At 43.3% G+C, this 21,593-nt stretch overlaps 1 protein-coding gene across 1 annotated transcript; it reads right to left on the minus strand.

The window, feature by feature from the left end:
- Positions 1–280: 280 nt before the first annotated feature.
- On the minus strand, positions 281–17,650 carry LOC139580795 (cerebellar degeneration-related protein 2-like). Its single transcript, XM_071409808.1, has 6 exons — positions 17,203–17,650; positions 5,274–5,386; positions 4,698–4,846; positions 4,342–4,506; positions 3,837–4,044; positions 281–3,600 (listed from the first exon to the last, which is right to left on the minus strand). The coding sequence occupies exons 1-6, from the start codon at positions 17,270–17,272 to the stop codon at positions 2,839–2,841; spliced, it is 1,467 nt and encodes a 488-aa protein (XP_071265909.1). The 5' UTR covers positions 17,273–17,650; the 3' UTR covers positions 281–2,838.
- Between the last annotated feature and the right edge of the window lie 3,943 nt (positions 17,651–21,593).

The raw sequence follows: 21,593 nt of genomic DNA on the forward strand, positions 1-21,593 counted from the left end.
GTTAAAAGGGTTCTTGAATACTATTGTTTTTGTTGGCTGGCGCAGGGCGAAATAATATAATTATATAAAAAGGTAGATGCGGTTGGCCGGTTCATTAGCGCCGATTGGTGGAAGGATCGGGGATCATCGGGGCGGGTAAATTAAAATCGGACTGACTTGACCTTGTGTGTGCACCTGCATTAAATATTCCAACAGGCAATTGACGTGATTCAATGAATTAACATTTAGTATACATTTTATAGGCCTACCACCGTAATATAACAATACCAGCCACAAAGAGTCATATTTAAATTCCAATGCTTTAATTGCAGAGCAGACAAGTTAGTCAATGATACAGAATGCCACAACACGAATGGTTCTTAGTTCAATGAGAGAGTTAACATGGCTTGCTACAATGGCAAACCTATGGCGCCAAAGGCTAACTAATAAGCTAATAAAACTAATAATATGCTCATCTGAATGACAAAGGTTGAGTAGATAGCTAAATAAAAACCAAATATGATTTTCATTCTATAGATACAGTATATCAATAATACAATCACATATAGGCACCATAGCAGATAAGTGTTGTTATCGTGAATCAATGCTCACAGACACACACAAGAATGGAATAAATACACATGTAATAGTAAGTAAATATCCATGTATAAATACGCAAGAAATGAGGAGGCAGAAACATCTTTTTCCCAAAGTGCAATCTGTAAAACATTACAGTACAGAGAAAGCCAAGGAGCCATCAAAGGACAGAGTCAAATGGTTCCATTTTGGCATTGTTCCCTCTTATTAGAATATATCGGAATCCTTATCTGTTACCATTACTATGATATAGTGTCCTTATCTTCTTGCCCTGAAGAGCTACAGGGAGTGCAGGCTTTTGCTACAGCCCAGCAGTACAGCGGAATGCAGGGCTGGGGGAAAAGCCTGCACATACTGCGGCCCTCCAGGACCAGGAGTGAACATTGCTATGACAGACTGACAGTAAGCCTCCACAAGACATCATACCCTTTTTCTTCACTCAGTAACACTTGATTGACCCTGAGAGGAAAATAAAACTCTGCTTGGAACTGGCACATTCAAAGCATTATAACACTGTGGAGCAAACAAAAATAAGTTTATGGTTTAAATTATTCTGTTGACTTCTCTGTAACTTTTCTTTTCTCATTTGGTTCCACTCTCGACAGCTTTACTTGTACAACACCACACCGGCATTGATCTCTCTCCAAATGCTGTGGCTGCTATAATAGGTTTGAAGCTTCAGTTGAGTTTAAGACCTTGAGTTAGTTAGCTCTAAGAAATACATACTGTTTCCTGTATACTGCAGGTGCATTGTTGTGTACATTTTCTCCTCCCCATATGGTATGGCATTACAATGTGAGTACATGATTCAAAGTAATGCAACCACTATAACATTCATGATAATAAGGAAAGGTGGTTGGAGTGTTGGTGGCCAAGACAGGGGCATTGTTCCTACTGTATGCTGTAAGGTGCGATGCAGCAGCAGTAGTGTTAGTGTTTAGTTAGTGAGCTGGGTTAGTGTTAACAGACCAGGTTTAATGGTTAGTAATACTGGTGGTGTTTAGGCTATATAATTATCCATCACTTCTGTCTAAAGCAACTTTGTCTAAATAGGCATAACGTTAAAATGTGTCTTAGGCTTAACGTTACAATTTGCAATACAATCACAGCGTTCTTTCCCCCCCATTTTGTTTGTAGTGGAGGGTGAAAATCATCAACCCGACAATCAAAAAACTGCATAAATGGAATGAGACCCCAAAATATTGACAGTTTATAACATCACATTTGACTTGACCATGCGTCAGTTGTACCTTTACCTAACAATATAGCGAGAGTGTTGATAATGCCCAAGGAAACAGAAAAGACCACAATCTGTTTGGATTGTCTGTTGCATCTTGTCAGTACATAGACTGCAGCTATAGCTAGCGCTAGGCTAGTGGACATACCCAGCCAGATACCATTCAATTCCAGGGTTACAGGGGTCTCTGGGCACTGCTAGAACAAATCTGGACACCCCCACAAACATAAAATATGAACATTGGTCTTTTTTCAGGATACCCCCAAGAGTCAATGTGTACCTCGAACCCAGTTCCAACCCTGTGACATTCTGACAAGACACTAATTGCTTATGTCTCTCCGGACCTGGAAGGTAAGCATCTCTAGAGTATAAAATACAGTACTAAGGTCATGAGTATACAGTCACAGCGCAGTGCAAGACAAGGTCGCAATGTCCTCTGGGCAGAAAGTCATACATTTTCTGTTTCGCTTTTGTTGGCATCTTAAGTCCATTGTTCAGGCGGACAGTAGGCTATGTAGGCTGGGGTGAAGAACAGCAGGGTCTAAAGGTAGAACTTTGAGTTGACTTGTTATTTGTCCAACATAACTTTTGTTTCAGTATAATCCAGTGTTTGGAGAATTCAGAGGTCATTGTTGAGGTGGAGAATCAACTGTACTGTTTTTACTGTGAAGCATTGGGTGTTTAGTGCACCTATTCAATCCATGTTTCATGTCCAACAGGTTGTGGGTGACAGCTATCCTACCTGTGAGTTAGCTAGCAAAAGGCAGCTGAAAGAATGTGTTAGATCTCAAGGGAAAAGGTAGGCAGGCGCTAATAGCGGATAGCATTAGCAGTAGATTGGTTTTAGTAGCATATTGGTCGATTGGTACTTAGTAACAGAAGCAGACAGGAGACCATACCCCATACAGAAGCCTATTCACGAGTGCTACACATCGGTAGTGTATGAGGCATGTTGCCTCCTTACAATCTGAAGCGCTTTAAGCATGGAAAAAGCATTATACTACCAAGCCAGTCCACTATCATTCTTATTTACTAGACTTGCCAGACTTGCTGGCTTTAGGAGCTTTGGTGGCTTTGGTAGTTTTGATTTCTGTCTTGGTCTTCTGAATACGGGAGAAGATCTCCTTGAACAGAGCCTTATACTCTGGCGTGTTCTGGCCCAGCCGTTTATCTACCGCCTCCACCTGCTTACTGATGCTCTCCATGGCCTCGGGGGTGGAGGGGGACTCGGTGGGGGTGGGCGGGGGTGCAGGGGTGGAGCCCATGGCGCAATCCTTCATGGAGGGGTCCCTGGAGACGGGGCGCGAGGTCTGCACCCCTGTGTGACACAGGGACTCCTCGTGGCGCCTGCACTTCCCTAACAGCTCCTCATACTTCTCCAGCAGAGCGTGGTACTGCTCGTCCACCTCCCTCAGGATGGACATCCCTCTCTTACGGACGCTGTTGGCGTGGATCGCGTAGCTCCCTCTTCTCCTCCCGGATGCGTCCCTGGCCACGATGGCGTTCAGCGCCGTGTCGCTGCAGCTCTTCCTGACGGGGCTGGAGGCAGGTAACGACTCTCCGCTTAAGCCTCCTCCCCCCTCGCCCTCATCCCTGACCCCTCCACCCACTTCTCCTCCCTCCCCCTCCATGGTGTCTGTTTCGGGGGTGTTGTTAAGGAGGGTCTGGGTGAAGCCCACGCCGTCGTCCTCGCTGCAAAGGAGGAGGGTCCTCGCCCGTCGGAGCTGCTGGAGTTCCTGGAGCTCTGACTCTAGTTCATGGATCCGTACCTGGCAGCTCTCCGCACCCTGTCAATCAATAAGTCAACGAGTCAATCAGTCAGTCAGTCAGTAAACCAATCAATATTTGTATTCTCCCAGAAAAGAGGGAACATAAGGTAGCCCTGCTATATTTGAATCAGGAAAAAATATGAAAAAGAACACTCGTTGGATTCAACAAACGTAGTAGAACATGGAACAATAAAAAAAACTTGAGGCACTCATTTTGGAAGATTAAATGGAGTTCAAAGAGGAGGGATTCTGACCTGCACGCGTGTCTCCAGACGAGAGAACTCCCCCAGGAGGACGTGACATTCTCTCTCCGCCCCCTCCCTGCGACCCCGCTCAGCCCTCACAGCCGAGCGCAGCGCCGACACCGCCTCTCTCAGACGCTCGTTCTCCTCCTCTGCTGGCTGCCGTTTAGCCTCTGAGGTGAAGCTGTCTGAGCGGCCCACCACGAACCCATCCTCATACCTGACAGACAGACAGACAGACAGACAGACAGACAGACAGACAGACAGACAGACAGACAGACAGACAGACAGACAGACAGACAGACAGACAGACAGACAGACAGATACACACAATATGAGCTAACTTACTTGTACCTGCCAGATAGAGAGTCAAGCATCCACCTATAAAGCTCCTCTAACATAGCCTAGGGACCTTGAGATCCAGTAAACAAAGATTTGAGTGTGATTGCTTAGCTAAATAAACATTGTTGAGTCGGCTACTGAACAAAGGGAGCGGTAGGAGGCTATTAGCCCTCACTTTGGTGCGGTGCAGAGTTCCCTAAGGCAAGGGAAGGAGGCGATGGTCTTGCGTCGTTCCCTCTTCTCCCTCCGCACCCTAAGCTGCTCCAGGGAGTGGAGCTGTTCCACCTGCCCAGAGAGAGACTCCACCTGGGTCTGTAGGGTCTCGATGGTCCCTGTCAACCTGCGAGAGCCAGGGAAGAGAGAAAGGGGGGTTAGTGTGTGTGTGTGTGTGTGTGTGTGTGTGTGTGTGTGTGTGTGTGTGTGTGTGTGTGTGTGTGTGTGTGTGTGTGTGTGTGTGTGTGTGTGTGTGTGTGTGTGTGTGTGTGTGTGTGTGTGTGTGTGTGTGTGTGTGTGTGTGTGTGTGACACTCGCCTCTCTATCTTGTGATGCGAGGCCTTGCTGTCCAGAACCAGTTTATGGTTGGTGAGCTCTAGTTCTCTGGCTGTCCCGTCTAGCTGCTCGTACACCTTAGCATGCTGCTCATTCATTTCCCTCAGCATCTCAAGCTGCTTAACCAGGTACTGCACAGAGACACACATACTGTATGTTGATATCCTGTACACACATATACATATACACATGATCATAAACAGAGGAACATTTGGGGTCATGGTCCCCTACCCAATCCTAACCGAAGCCTTTAGGGGGATGGATACTTTCTGACCATAGGTTCACTGGTTAAGGGAGACACTTCTATCCACTCCGCTGCCTATGTTAACTCTAATACCCCTTGGTTGTGAACAGTGAACCATTTCAATGGGGTGATGTACTGCTATATTAAGATCAGCCAGCAGAGCCAACATCCTGCATCACCTGACTCTGCTCAGTCAGAGGGACAGGTCGGTTGTTATCATCCAATCTACACCTTACTTCTGGGTAGGGGTTACGTTAGAGTTTAGTCTATTGAGATGCATTCATGGAGCTGTTGACACTTGGCCCTCGTCTTACCTCGATCTCCTGCACCTGCTCCTCATTGGTGATGTACATCTGCTGTAGAGAATCCTCCAGCTCCTTGTTCCTCTCTAACAGAGTCTTCCCCAGCTCCGCCGCCAAGTGGAGGTCTAGAGAGAGAGGGGGGGAGGGAGAGGTGGAGAGAGAGAAAAGGAGGGGGATAGAAGGAGGGAGGGAGATGAGTGATGGAGAGGGCCATGGGAGATGGAGAGGGAGATAGGTTGGAGGGAGCGAGGGGGGGGGGGGGAAAGAGATGGTTCGTTTTGAGAGCTCAGCTGTAACAAATTATCTAAATAAGACAGCATTAGGAACAGGTTTGTCTTTGCTAGTCAGATGGAACCAAATCTATGAGTGATGTCAGTGAAGATACAAAATATAGAATTTCAGTCTGCACTGGTCCGCATGACAGCCACAGCAGAACGCTGTTCCTACTGTAACATGTTTTAATCTATGATCATGATGATGCACTGAGTCATTTTCAGCAGGGTTTTAAGAACAGCTGCAAGCAGGACAATCAAACACGAAAACATTCCTCCTGAGATACACAGTGATAAACAAGATCATCCTGGACCTAGATAGAAGAGAGGGAGACAAAGAAAGAGGGACTGAGAGAGACAGAGAAAGGGAGTATTCAGGAGAGAGAGAGAGAATTATAAAATGTTTTTAAAAAAGCCCATCTAGGCACCATGTCGCTCTCTAAAGATGTATTTCCTCTATTTTTACCCTTGTATCTCTGTCAGTGAACGTCACTGATATGTGTGCCAAGTTCAAAAGACAATACACCACCGCTCCACAGAAACTATATGACAGAAAGAAGTTCTGCAGTCTCTCTGCAGTGGGGTGGAGTAGGTTTGAATGTGTAGAAAGTGACACGTTGTGAAATTGAGTGTGGGCTCAAATGAAAACGTCAAGTCGTGTACACCCTGGAACAGTTGTTAACCACTGTTCTGGTAGTGTAAAAATAAATGGCATTGACATTCAGTCGAGACAGAGAACCCTACTCTCTCATTTTATGGAAATCATACACTGAACAGAAATATAAATGCAACATGTAAAGTGTTGGTCCCAAAATAACATTTTCCATACGCACAAAAAGTGTATTTCTCTCAAATTCTTTACATCCCTGTTAGTGAGCGTTTCTCCTTTGCCAAGATAATGTATCCACCTGAAAGGTGTGGCATATCAATAAGCTGATTAAACAGCATGATCGTTACACAGGTGCACATTGTGCTGGGGACAATAAAAGGGCACTCTAAAATGTACACAATGCCACAAGTTTTAAGGGAACGTGCAATTGGCATGCTGACGGCAGGAATGGCTACCAGCATTGTTGCCAGAAAATGTCATGTTCATTTCTTTGAGGAAAGCCAGTATGAGGGTTTGCACTCAGGAATGCATTTCAATTAACAGGTGTGCCTTGTTAAAAGTTAATTTGTGGAATTTCTTTCCTTCTTAATGCGTTTGATCCAATCACTTGTGCTGTGACAAGGTAGGTGGGGTATACAGAAGATAGCCCTATTTGGTAAAAGACCAAGTCCATATTATGGCATAAACAGCTCAAATAAGCAAATAGAAATGACAGTCCATCATTACTTTAAGACTTGAAGGTCAGTCAATCCGGAAAATGTCAAGAACTTTGAAAGTTTCTTCAAGTGCAGTCGCAAAAACCATCAGGCACTATGATGAAACTGGCTCTCATCAGGACCGCCACAGGAATGGAAGACCCTTTCAGATGCTGGTAACTCTAATGAACTTATCCTCTGCAGCAGAGGTAACTCTGGGTCTTCCTTTCCTGTGGCGGTCCTGATGAGAGCCAGTTTTCTGATCCACGCCCCTACCTTTTTTTTAAGGTATATGTGACTAACAGATGCATATCTGTATTCCCAGTCATGTGGAATCCATAGATTAGGGCCTAATGAATGTATTTCAACTGACTGATTTCTTTATATGAACTGTAACTCAGTAAAATCTTTGAAACTGTTGCATGTTCCGTTTATATTTTTGTTCAGTGTAGTTAGTCTGGTGCGGAGTCGGAGGGAAAAACTAAATGAGAGATATTGAAAGTGATGTGGGGCCATTGGGGGCCTACCCAAACAGGAGTGGGCTGCACTGTATTCTGATTTCACAGTGAGTCAGCAGGATACATAGTCTATGTTTTCATGTCTGACTCAGCAGCGAGATGCGTTTTGGGACCTGTGGCCATATCTGAGATGGAAAACACACAACAGCTCGATGGAAATATAATCACTCTCGATGGAGAGACCGAGCTGAGCTGACAACAAGGTTGAGGAGAATGATGCACACTGTGATTACTGATCAATACTCCAGTCGATCGATGACAAACGTTCATTCCACTAATCTGACCTCTGACCTTCAATGAGAGATGATCTACTGTATGTTTGTTGTTTTCAAAAGCGTCCAGAAACAGAAAGAACAGGCGTGATCTTAAACACAACAAATTCGTAACATATTGCACAAATTGGATTTTTAACATTTCACACAAATTGCAACACTTGTATGATATCATATGAATTGTAACCAATCCATTTAATAGGGAGTGGCACTTCCAGGCAGCCGCTGCAGGGTAACGTGGTAAAATGTTTGAAATGTTTGTTTTTTATAGTTGTTTTTTGGTCGCACTGCATACTTTCCTGCTCTTTTAACGGATTAAGCATGGCTCTGATGACTATGTGTTGTACAAACGTTTTGGAATACTCGTCACATTTTCTACGGATTTACAAAAAAAACATGCACCTCCACTGGCACCGCAATCGAAGGGAACAGACCTAAAACACACCAAAAACACAATCTCTCACGTGAATGCAGAGTTCTAAGTGAATTATGTGATGTCACAAATACGTCCAGAAATGTCCCAGAGACTCCGAATGTGCTTGTTTGTAAATCAAGATCACTGATAAACAAAGTGGATGAATTTGAACTGCTTCTTCAATCAGTAAATGCAGACATTGGATGTGTTACTGAAACATGTTGCACACACATAATTTTGTTCCAGTGCTTGCTTTTCAACCATGCTGTTTCCTCTCTCTTGTTGTCCTGTCTTGTCCTGTCTTGCCTCAATTAAACTAATGAGGAGAAAAGCAGGCTGCTGCCAGCTCCTCCTCAGCATGGTCTAATACACAGACCTGCCTGCTGCACTCACAGCTAAATGAACTCCTTTGGGGCCTTTGCTACTACACAGGTACCACCGAATGGGCTTTAACACTTTGAGGACCATGTACATCATATTCAATCCTTTGTTAAACATTACTTGACCAATTTTTATTTCCTGACTGCTAATTATCATTCCAATATAAATTCTATGGTCAATTTAATCCATTCTGAATGATAGCGTCCAGGAAGAGAACACTAAGTCACTCCTCAAAGGGTTAAACTCGCTAACAATATTTATATGTACAGTGGGGAGAACAAGTATTTGATACACTGCCGATTTTGCAGGTTTTCCAACTTACAAAGCATGTAGAGGTCTGTAATTTTTATCATAGGTACACTTCAACTGTGAGAGACGGAATCTAAAACAAAAATCCAGAAAATCACATTGTATGATTTTTAAGTAATTAATTTGCATTTTATTGCATGACATAAGTATTTGATACATCAGAAAAGCAGAACTTAATATTTGGTACAGAAACCTTTGTTTGCAATTACAAAGATCATACGTTTCCTGTAGTTATTGACCAGGTTTGCACACACTGCAGCAGGGATTTTGGCCCACTCCTCCATACAGACCTTCTCCAGATCCTTCAGGTTTCGGGGCTGTCGCTGGGCAATACGGACTTTCAGCTCCCTCCAAAGATTTTCTATTGGGTTCAGGTCTGGAGACTGGCTAGGCCACTCCAGGACCTTGAGATGCTTCTTACGGAGCCACTCCTTAGTTGCCCTGGCTGTGTGTTTCGGGTCGTTGTCATGCTGGAAGATCCAGCCACGACCCATCTTCAATGCTCTTACTGAGGGAAGGAGGTTTTTAGCCAAGATCTCGCGATACATGGCCCCATCCATCCTCCCCTCAATATGGTGCAGTCGTCCTGTCCCCTTTGCAGAAAAGCATCCCCAAAGAATGATGTTTCCACCTCCATGCTTCACGGTTGGGAGGGTGTTCTTGGGGTTGTACTCAACCTTCTTCTTCCTCCAAACACGGCGAGTGGAGTTTAGACCAAAAAGCTCTATTTTTGTCTCATCAGACCACATGACCTTCTCCCATTCCTTTTCTGGATCATCCAGATGGTCATTGGCAAACTTCAGACGGGCCTGGAAATGCGCTGGCTTGAGCAGGGGGACCTTGCATGCGCTGCAGGATTTCAATCCATGACGGTGTAGTGTGTTACTAATGGTTTTCTTTGAGACTGTGGTCCCAGCTCTCTTCAGGTCATTGACCAGGTCCTGCCGTGTAGTTATGGGCTGATCCCTCACCTTTCTCATGATCATTGATGCCCCACGAGGTGAGATCTTGCATGGAGCCCCAGACCGAGGGTGGTTGACCGTCATCTTCAACTTCTTCCATTTTCTAATAATTGCGCCAACAGTTGTTGCCTTCTCACCAAGCTGCTTGCCTATTGTCCTGTAGCCCATCCCAGCCTTGTGCAGGTCTACAATTTTATCCCTGATGTCCTTACACAGCTCTCTGGTCTTGGCCATTGTGGAGAGATTGGAGTCTGTTTGATTGAGTGTGTGTACAGGTGTCTTTTATACAGGTAACAAGTTCAAACAGGTGCAGTTAATACAGGTAATGAGTGGAGAACAGGAGGGCTTCTTAAAGAAAAACTAACAGGTCTGTGAGAGCCGGAATTCTTACTGGTTGGTAGGTGATCAAATACTTATGTCATGCAATAAAATGCAAATTAATTACTTAAAAATCATACAATGTGATTTTTTGGATTTTTGTTTTAGATTCCGTCTCTCACAGTTGAAGTGTACCTATGATAAAAATTACAGACCTCTACATGCTTTGTAAGTAGGAAAACCTTCAAAATCGGCAGTGTATCAAATACTTGTTCTCCCCACTGTATGTATGTGTATATGAATGTATATTTATACATTTGTGGGTATGTATGTATGTGTATATATACGTACATTGCCTTCGGGAAGTATTCAGACCCCTTGACTTTTTCCACATTTGGTTACGTTAAAGCCTTATTCTAAAATGGATAAATACAACAATTTCCTCAGCAATCTAAAGCAAAAACATGGTTTTTAGAAATGTTTGCTAATTTATTAAACACAAAAAACAGAAATACCTTATTTACATAAGTATTCAGATTCTCAGAACATGAACATGAGAAACAAGATTGAGACACCAAGATTGAACTCTTTGGGCTGAATGCCAAGCGTCACGTCTGGAGGAAATCTGGCACCATCCCTACGGTGAAGCATGACGGTGGCAGAATCATGCTATGGGGATATTTTTCAGCAGCAGGGACTGGGAGACTAGTCAGGATCAAGATCCTTGATGAAAGCCTTCTCCAGAGCGCTCAGGACTTCAGACTGGGGCGAAGGTTCACCTTCTAACAGGACAACGACCCTAAGCATACAGCCAAGACAACGCAGGAGTGGCTTCGGGATGAATCTCTGAATGTCCTTGAGTGGCCCAACTAGAGTCCGGACTTGAACCCAATCGATCATCTCTGGAGAGACCTGCAAATAGCTGTGCAGCAACGCTCCCCATCCAACCTGACAGAGCTTGAGAGGATCTGCAAAGAATGAGAGAAACTCCCCAAATATAGGTGTGCCAAGCTTGTAACGTCATACCAAAGAAGACTCAAGGCTGTAATCGCTGCCAAAGGTGCTTCAACAAAGTACTGAGTAAAGGGTCTGAATACTTATGTAAATGTGATATTTCAATGTCTGAAAACCAGTTTTTGCTTTGTCATTAAGGGGTATTGTGTGTAGATTGATGAGGGGGAAAAAACAATTTAATGCATTTTAGAATAAGGCTTTAACGTAACAAAATGGGGTCTGAATACTTTCCGAAGGCACTGTATATAAACATATATATATATTTACAAAAAAATATATATTGGGGATTGGAAATGATGCAGACAATTACATTGATGGAAGCTACAATCTATCTGCAATATTAAAGCTGATCTAATTAAACGAGGAGGCTGCTTCAGTCATAGAAATAGAATCTGTAGTTACGCGGCTTCAGTGCTGTCCCACTGCTCGGTTAGAATAAGACTGTCTGAAAAAATAATAGTGTCGAATAGAATAGGGCTTGTTAAAATGTGGCTAAGGGAGCATTATAGAACATAATAAGCCATTTTAGAAAGACGTACACTGAGTGTATAAAACATTAGGAACACCTTCCTAATATGAGTTGCACACCCTTTTGCTCTAAAAACAGCCTCAATTCATTGGGTCAAGAACTACAAGGCGTCGAAAGCGTTCCACAGGGATGCTGGCCCATTTCAACTCCAATGCTTCCAACAGTTGTGTCAAATTTGCTCGATGTTCTTTGGGTGGTGGACCATTCTTGAAACACACGAGAAACTGTTGAGCATGAAAAACCCAGAAGCGTTGCAGTTCTTGACACACTCAAACCAGTTCACTTGTGGTATGTTAGAGATTTGTTTCAGTTTTCTCCAGTTTTCTGCTTCCACAAACAAGGATAGACCACATCTAAAGGGGAAGCAGAATTTAACACAACACGGGATCAGTTTGCTCTGGATGAAATGTTTTGAGAAACTGGGCCCTGGATAGCATTACTCTCATAAATCCTCCAAGAGGGGAAATTGAATTATGTAAACATGTAAGCTCTGCTGCTGGCCGCTGTACGCCAGATCTCCTAGCTTTCAAATAACAGAACTCAGAACCAAATACCGCCTGGAAAATCCCCAGAACCCAATCACTGACCCACTGTTTACATTCACCATCGTTCACTGCTGTGTGATATTGGTATCTAATGGAGAGAGAGAGGAGCAAGCACTGTTTCTCAGCACCAAACATCCCAATCAATGCCCTCTACAGACCATTGTCTCCAAACAAGGAAACCAGGAAGTCAACTGACGCATGAAGGATGACATCACCACCCAGACCCAATGACTCAGTCACAATGGAATGGATTATGTGTATTTCCTGGATATAGTTTTCCAGGTTTTCTTTTTTCATGTTTTAGCAGTATCAGTTACACTGACTGGGGGATGTCTTCTTGAGGGCCTAAGCAGGAACACACATTGGCTGCAAGTATACTGGAGGGAAATGCTTTTTTTTAGAGTGAATAGCGTTATATTGTTGTTAGGGGAAGGGTCACACTCCTGTCACAACCCACTGACACGGCACACACACAGGTACAATGTACAAGAAAATCTAGTTGTTTCAACTACATATTATTAAGTAACTGTTTCCACAAACTTTTTTTCATTTACTCAACTTTTTGTTCAAAGTGTTACCTGAACTTAACATTTTTAGTTGACCCAAACTTAGCTCCAACATGAGAAAATGTTCTGTCAACTTTAAATGCTGTGTTTGCTCAAATTGTCTCATATGTTCATTCAACAACAAAAATATTATTTGGGCATCTTACCTGAGGAACTAGTTACTCACACTCCCATAATCCATTTTAAGATACAATTCATTCAACTTACATGTTTACATTTTCAACATATCCTCACCTGGGATTTCAAAACCTCTTGGTTCACAGCATTCCAATCTTCCTGCTACGCCACCATGTCTGTGTCAATGACTGGCATCACATGTATTGCTACACTTTGCACTTAAATCTCAGCTCTGCTAAAAGTACACTAAAGAAAAAATATTTTAAGGAGTAACATTAAAACAGAGTAATACGCCCAACCAACAGACAACTATTCAGAAAAACCTAAAAATGCTTAAATAAGTCAATTAAAATCAATGATGAGAGGATGATCAGATGAGCTGATAACTGAAACAGACATGGTGGTGTAGCAGGAAGATCAGAACACTAGGAACCAAGAGGTTCTGAGTTCAAATCCCAGGTGTGGACTTGTTGACAAATAATTGAACATGCACAATGTTAGCAAAAATGTAAGTAGACAATGTTGTACGTATAACCGGTTGCACTGCTCATTTTAGTTAAGAGGCACAAATAATACATTCTAGTTGAATGATCATATGAGACAAGTTGAGACAAGTTGAGCAAAACACATTAAATTGACAGAAGATTTGCCTACGTTTTCTGAAGTTGGAGCTAAGTTTGGGCCAACATTTTTTTTGTTTGGTCAGGTAATACTTTCACCGAAAAGTTGAGTAAACTAAAACGTCTGTGGAACCAGTTACTTAATAATAATTAGTTGAAACAACTAGATTTGTGGGTGTTTTTTTACAGTGCAGAAACAAGCGTGCAGACACACACACACACACACACACATACGAACATACTGTACTGTCTGGGTATCAGAGCCACTGTCTGAGCCCTGTCATCAAATCAGTTGGGGCTTAGTGCTGGGTGTGTGTGTGTGTGCGTGCGTGCGTGCGTTTATGTGTGTGTGCGCGCATGTGTACAGTGCACTTGTGAAAGGAAACATGCCTGGCTTAGAATATGCCTGTCCTTTTTGAGCAGTGAATGCTGTTTTTGTAGGTGCATATCTCCAATAGGATTCACAGGAATCTGGAAAACGTGGCCTCTCCTTGTTTTCTCCTCCTTCTCTCCTTCCTTCTTTCTTCTTCTGCACATAAGCTGTATAGCAGACCAAACCCTTCTGTACCACTTCACTGCAGTCAATACCACAGAAAGCTCAAATTCTATATACAAATGATTCAACACCATTTTTTGTCTGCAAGATAACAAGGAAACAAAGTGTATTTAAAGCCTCAGAGAGGTGGTTGTTGAAGTGTTATTAAGCTGCATGTAATACGAGCAGGTGCATGCTATAACAACCCTCTCATCAGATTACGTCCAGCCCTGTTAACCAATGGGTCCCAACAGGCCTAAAGACTCAGCTGGGCTGGTCACATAGCTTCAGCTGAGCACAGAGTTTGGGCTAGAGCAAGCCTTGGTCTGTCTTACTAAGGGTTCCTTACACTCTTAGTAAAAGGGTTTCAAAAGGGTTCTTCAGTTGTCTCCATAGGACAGGGGTGTCCAACTCATTCCATGGAGGACGCAGTGTCTGCAGTTTTTCTTCTTCTTTCAATTAAGACCAAGCCAACCACGTGAGGCGAGTTCTTTACTAATTAGTAACCTTAATTCATCAATCAAGTACAAAGGGGGAGCAAAGAACCCTCAGACACTCAGCCCTCCGTGGAATGAGTTTGAGACATGTGCCATAGGAGAACACTTTTTGGTTCCAGGTAGAACCCTTTTTGGTTCCAACCTAAAAGGGTTCTAACTGGAAGCAAATTAGTTCTAGCGGGAACCAAAAAGGATTATTCAAAGGGTTCTCCTATGGGGACAGCTGAAGAACCCCTGATCATTGATATGTTTTTCTACTCAGTGTTACTATGGATGGTAATGTCTGAGTCTGTGTATTGTAGATGCATCATGTTTGCTGATTCCTTACAGTATAGAAAATCAAATCGCCTCATTGCATCATTAAATGTCTACCTTGCTTAGCATGGAAGTTCTCTTCTTGATCTTATTTTTCTTCACCACATCTCATTCTGCCTAAACCCTGTGGCCAAATAGCACCCCTGATGATGGAGCCTGTGCCTCTGTCTGCAGGTTAATCCAACACCAGCGGTGTGTTCTCCTCTCTGATAGACTGCTGGCACCTCAAAGTTATCACTACCAGAGGTGAGCTCAGCATTCTGAGCTAACACAAAATACAACACCTGGCACTGCTCTGAGAGGCCAGGAACACTGTGTGCCATGGGGCACCGAAAATACAGGCTGCACCAGAGAGATGTAGAGAGGGAGGGTGGATGCAGAGAGTGGGAGATACATGGAGAGACATGGGCCTTGTGCTCTTTTGAGCTTTCTCCCTTCTCTCTCATATCTCATCCTGTCGCTATCCTGTAATCTTCCACTGTCTCTCTTTCTGTACCACTCTTTATTCTTCCTTTCCCTCCCTCTCCCTCGTTCTGAGTAAAGTGAAGACACATCAGGCATTATTTTTATCCTCAGGTCTACTGATGTGTCCACACACTCAGTTCCCCCTCCAGCCCCCTCTCCTCTCACAGTACCAGTGTGTGTAAAGTGTGTATAGTGTGTGTATAGTGTGTCTGTGTGCATGAGGTCAAATCAATAGCAGCATCAAAGCATTACATCATCTCCTCTCAGCCTGTGGCAGATATCCTAATAATTGGAACAAAGAGATGAAGTGATAGAGAGATTATGGATGAGCGTGGAGTGAAAAAGAAAGGATTGCAGGGAGCGAGGGAAATGAGATTGAGAGAGAGGAACAGAGAGAGAGGGAAGGTAAGAGCCAGGGAGCAAGGCAGAGAGAAAAAGAATCATGGAGTGAGGAAGGAAGAGAGAGAGTAGGGAAGAGGGGAGAGATGAAATAGCCCTAAATCTGTCAAGAACTTTGACAAGCTATGATTGGCTACAGCTCAGCAGATACATTATCAGCAGCTTGGGATATTGAATATGCATTTAAATTAGTGTAATTTTAACCTTTATTTAACTAGGCAACTCAGTTAAGAACAAATTCTTATTTACAATGATGGCCTTCTGTGGAACAGTGGGTTAAACTGCCTTGTTCAGTGGCAGAATGACAGATTTTTACCTTGTCAGCTCAGGGATTCAATCCAATCCGTTACTTGCCCAACGCTCTAACCACTAGGCTACCTGCCACACCGAATGAATGAAGCTTATTGTGCCAACCACATTCAAATCGAATTCAGACTAATAGCAGTTCCGCTGAATTATGGCATTACACAATCTATATAGTACCGTATGACGGCACAGACGAAGTAGGTTATTATTATGCAAATAGTATGGTCCCATAGAATTAATGTGGAACAGAGGTGATGCACAAGGCCTGGACCGTAGTTGAAAAGGCTACTGCAATAATATCTTTGGGGAACAGCCTAGTGATTGAAAATAGCTATCTACACTATCCCAGTGGATATGCAAGTCAAGCATGTTTCCTGTCTGTGTTGGCCCTCATGTATGTTCTTTGTCCCAACCAATCACTTTCTTGTTAAAATGATATGTTCCTTGTTTATTGAATTATGGAGACGTGAACATGACAGTCGACTGGCTGTGAAAGCCACTACATTCTAAAAGGAAGACATAATATGTCATGATTGAATGAGGAAATCAATGCAACCTAATTGACTGCATAAACAAGGTTAAGTGCTATAGGAAGCCCTGCACTATCCCATTAATGTTGTTATGTTGATGTTGTGAAAAGAGTTAAGAAGATGGGGTTAGAGGTTATAGTCGCCGAAAGTGTTTGTCAATTTGCATTAGGTTAAAGGCAAATGCTGCCAATGTCAATTAGGCCTACAACATTTTGTGGGACAATGGATGTTAGTACAAATAAATGCCTTTCGCACACAAACAATGTTTGAGACTTTGCCATAAGCAACCTACAAAGAACAATTGCATTGCAATGATGACAGCCGACATATATTGTCTTCTGTTTATTGTTCCTTTATTACATTGTAATCCATTGTTTACGATCGCCAACAGAACACTGTGTCCAGCCAGCATCGTGTATGTGGTTTTTCTTGCAATATGACAACAACCACAGAAGGAAACGATTTTTCCCATCACCGTCACAAAGGCCCTTGGTATCCATCCCTTCAATGTATTGTTGTCAGAAAGTAGCAAATGATTCAAGTGCGGTTACACATTTCGAAAGCATTGGTATTTTTATTTGTCAAGATGCACGGACAAATTTAACATCGCAAGCTGATCTAGAAGCCTCCCGTCATCAAAAAGGCCTTTGTTTGAGAAGAACAGCTGAGCTCACCAATAACGAAAAAGTGCATTGACATTGCGGATGCGGCTGGCTGCAAACTGCGGCCCCAGAAATGCTTCGCTACTTACCCGATTCGAGATCTTGCTGGTCGTACCATGGCTCTTCCTCCTCGGTAACAAATTCCTCCATTCCTAGCATCGAAAAACGGATACTCCCATCCGCCTTGTCCTGCAGCCCAGAAAAAAACTCTGTTACAAACCAGGTCCACAGTCAGACACACACATACACTCACTGTCCCGCCCGCCTCTGGAATAACATTAGCAACTGCCGCCACACTCGAATGAGGAGAGAGCTGTGACGTTAACCGCATCTAGGCTGATGAAGCAGATAAACAAACAACGTGGGTTTATTCTTGGCAGCAGTCACCCAGTCCCACAAAACACTGCCAAACAACCTTCTCAAGATAGTGTGTCGTTTCACAGTTTTTAAACGAAACACAAAGACACACACACGAGAGACTCGAACACTGCTTTAAAACATCACGTCTTAATTGCCCAATTATTGTTTCTAATAGGGGACTTGTTTGGTCTAAAATAAAACTGAGTTGTTGACACTTGTGTGTTTCCCACTCTCTCTCTCTCTCTCTGTCACTCCCACCTCTCTCACCCCCTGTCCCATCCTGTTCCAAAGACCGCTAGAGACAGGCTGTGTAGCCTAGACGTGGCAGATGTCGCAATAGTCCCTCTCCCTTCTCTTCCTGGGGCAAAGCTGTGGTGAATGTAAATGTAGGCCACATACACATAAACTTTAGGCAATGTAGAGACGGTCCATATAGTGTTCACATTTCTCCAAGTGTTCCAGTAGAGGTAGCCATGCTTATAGAGATTAAAATATTACAATTCTGTTCACTATGATTCCATAGGCGAGTGTAGGCCTACATAGACACTATTATGCATGCACGGTGCACTACATGTATGAAATGCATGCATTGAAATACAGCCATTGTAGCTGTGTTGCCTGAGGGCCAATTGAGGAGCAGTGAATCACACTATTGAAGATCATTCACATCCCCCAAATTACCCCCCAGGCAATACAGCAGAGCAGACACTATTTCATTGCAATGCTTGAGTGTCACACATATAGCACCACTAGGGGGCAATCTAACATTTCACTTCAAGCAACCACCACCAAAACAGTCTATTCAGCTGGATGTGGTTCTGTCTCTCAGGCTCTGAACACTAATTACTCAGTGCACTTTGCCCAATGAAAGCTTTAGCGCTGTGAGTTTATGGCAGCAGTATTGATAGCGAGAGCCGACCACAGGTAACTAATCTCGCTTAGTGAAAAAAAGGAGGATGTAAATAGATCCCAGATGCTGATCTAAGGTCAGTTGTGCGGTTTTCTCCCTAGTATTGGGGGAGGTGGAGCTGGTCCTAGATCTACACATACGGGCTACTCCTAGCTCCCTAGTTATCCGTGTGAGAGGGATTGAGTAGAAGGGCTTGGTCACCCCAGGCCAGGGTAAAGACAGGACATATGGTCACAGTGCTGTAAGTATGGCAGAAAGAGATAGATATGTGTGCTTACTACACAGTATTAGGAATAGAGATCTGAGGATTCTGTCTGTAGGGATGTCACCCTTTAGTTTGCAATAGGTCACAGCATTGGTTAAGAGAGGGGAGCTATATTATTAGATCATCATTGAGCCTACAGTGATACATTCATGGCGGGAAATAACACACATTGCTTTCATTACACAAATCACCCATTTGAATTGCAAAGCTGCTCAGCTCTGCTCTACTGTTGTCAACAAAGCCAGTCTGAATCCAGCTGCTTTGAATTCTAAAGGGAGGGAGGCTGGTTTGAATCAAGTCTTTCTGCTCTCAACTATAGTTTACCTCCTCTAACTCAGGCCTCTCTCTCTCCAATTAAATTCAAAGAGGCGTTATTGGCATGGGAAACATGTTTACATTGCCAAAGCAAGTGAAATAAACAATGAACAAAAGTGAGAAGACACAAAACAACATCAACAAAAAATTATTATAATTTAACATAAAAAAGATAGACATGTCAAGTGCTATATTTTCAGCTATGTACAGTGTTTTATCAATGTGCAAATAGTTGTAGTACAACTAGTAGGGGAAGATACAGTGGCTTGCAAAAGTATTCACCCCCTAGGCATTTTTCCTATTTTGTTGCCTTACAACCTGGAATTAAAATTGATTTTTTGTGGGTTTGTATCATTTGATTTACACAACATGCCTACCACTTTGAAGATGCAAATATATTTTATTTTCAAGAAATAAGACAGAAAAACTTGAGAGTGCATAACTATTCCCCCCCCCCCCCCCCCCCCCCAAAGTCAATACTTTGTGAGCCACCTTTTGCAGCAATTACAGCTGCATGTCTCTTGGGGTATGTCTCTATAAGCTTGGCACATCTAACCACCGGGATTTTTGCCCATTCTTCAAGGCAAAACTGCTCCAGCTCCTTCAAGTTGGATGGGTTCCACTGGTGTACAGCAATCTTTAAGTCATACCACAGATTCTCAATTGGATTGAGGTCTGGGCTTTGACTAGGTCGTTCCAAGACATTTAAATGTTTCCCCTTAAACCACTCGAGTGTTGCTTTAGCAGTATGCTTAGGGTCATTGTCCAGCTGGAAGGTGAACCTCCGTCCCAGTCTCAAATCTCTGAAAGACTGAAACAGGTTTCCCTCAAGAATTTCCCTGTATTTAACACATCCATCATTCCTTCAATTCTGACCAGTTTCCCAGTCTCTGCCCGATGAAAAACATCCCCACAGCATGATGCTGCCACCACCATACTTCACTGTGGGGATGGTATTCTTGGGGTGATGAGAGGTGTTGGGTTTGTGCCAGACATAGCGTTTTCCTTGATGGCCAAAAAGCTACATTTTATTCTCATCTGACCAGAGTACCTTCTTCCATATGTTTGGGGAGTCCCTCACATGCCTTTTGGCGAACACCAAACGTCTTTGCTCATTTTTTTCTTTATGCAATGGCTTTTTTCTGGCCACTCTTCCGTAAAGCCCAGCTCTGTGGAGTGTACGGCTTAAAGTGGTCCTATGGACAGATACTCCAATCTCCGCTGTGGAGCTTTGCAGCTCCTTCAGGGTTATCTTTGGTCTCTTTTTTGCCTCTCTGATTAATGCCCTCCTTGCCAGGTCGTGAGTTTTGCTGGGCGGCCCTCTCTTGGCAGGTTTGTTGTGGTGCCATATTCTTTCTATTTTTTAAAATAATGGATTCAAATGCTGCTCCGTGGGATGTTCAAAGTTTTATAACCCAACCCTGAACTGTACTTCTCCATAACTTTGTCCCTGACCTGTTTGGAGAGCACCTTGGTCTTCATGGTGCCGCTTGCTTGGTGGTGCCCCTTGCTTAGTGATGTTGCAGACTCTGGGGCCTTTCAGAACAGGTGTATATATACTGAGATCATGTGACCGATCATGTGACACTTAGATTGCACACAGGTGGACTTTATTTAACTAATTATGTGACTTATTTTTTATTTTATTTTTTTATTTCACCTTTAATTTAATTTAATTTAACCAGGTAGGCTAGTTGAGAACAAGTTCTCATTTGCAACTGCGACCTGGCCAAGATAAAGCAAAGCAATTCGACACATACAATAACACAGAGTTACACATGGAATAAACAAAACATACAGTCAATAATACAGTAGAAAAAAGAAAACAAAAAGTCTATATACAGTGAGTGCAAATGAGGTAAGATAAGGGAGTTAAGGCAATAAATAGGCCATCGTGGCGAAGTAATTACAGTATAGCAATTAAACACTGGAATGGTAGATGTGCAGAAGATGAATGTGCAAGTAGAGATACTGGGGTGCAAAGGAGCAAGATAAATAAATAAATACAGTATGGGGATGAGGTAGATAGGTGGGTTGTTTACAGATGGTGTAGTGATCTGTGAGCTGTTCTGAGCTGTGAGCTGTTTTAAGCTGGAGCTTAAAGCTAGTGAGGGAGATATGAGTCTCCAGCTTCAGTGATTTTTGCAGGAAAAGAAGGGAAAGGCGACCAAAGAGGAATTGGCTTTGGGGGTGACCAATGAGATAAACCTTCTGGAGTGCGTCCTACGAGTGGGTGCTGCTATGGTGACCAGTGAGCTGAGATAAGGTGGGGCTTTACCTAGCAGAGACTTGTAGATAACCTGTAGCCAGTGGGTTTGGCGACGAGTATGAAGCGAGGGCCAACCAACGAGAGCGTACAGGTCGCAGTGGTGGGTAGTGTATGGGGCTTTGGAGACAAAACGGATGGCACTATGATAGACTGCATCCAATTTGTTGAGTAGAGTGTTGGAGGCTATTTTATAGATGACATTGCCGAAGTCGAGGATCGGTAGGATGGTCAGTTTTACGAGGGTATGCTTGGCAGCATGAGTGAAGGAGGCTTTGTTGCGATATAGGAAGCCGATTCTAGATTTAATTTGGGATTGGAGATGCTTAATGTGAGTCTGGAAGGAGAGTTTACAGTCTAACCA

This window comes from Salvelinus alpinus, chromosome 7 (genome assembly GCF_045679555.1).
Source record: "Salvelinus alpinus chromosome 7, SLU_Salpinus.1, whole genome shotgun sequence".
Classification (NCBI taxonomy): domain Eukaryota; kingdom Metazoa; phylum Chordata; class Actinopteri; order Salmoniformes; family Salmonidae; genus Salvelinus; species Salvelinus alpinus.

What these genes read in the sequence shown, in the direction of transcription:
- LOC139580795 (XM_071409808.1), bottom strand. Translation starts at nt 17,272, where the DNA reads ATGCTAGGAATGGAGGAATTTGTTACCGAGGAGGAAGAGCCATGGTAC. An exon ending in CCAGCAAGATCTCGAATCGG is followed by an intron (nt 5,387 to 17,202) that starts GTAAGTAGCGAA and finishes CTCTCTCTCTAG; the next exon opens with ACCTCCACTTGGCGGCGGAG. An exon ending in GAACTCTGCACCGCACCAAA is followed by an intron (nt 4,045 to 4,341) that starts GTGAGGGCTAAT and finishes TCTGTCTGTCAG; the next exon opens with GTATGAGGATGGGTTCGTGG.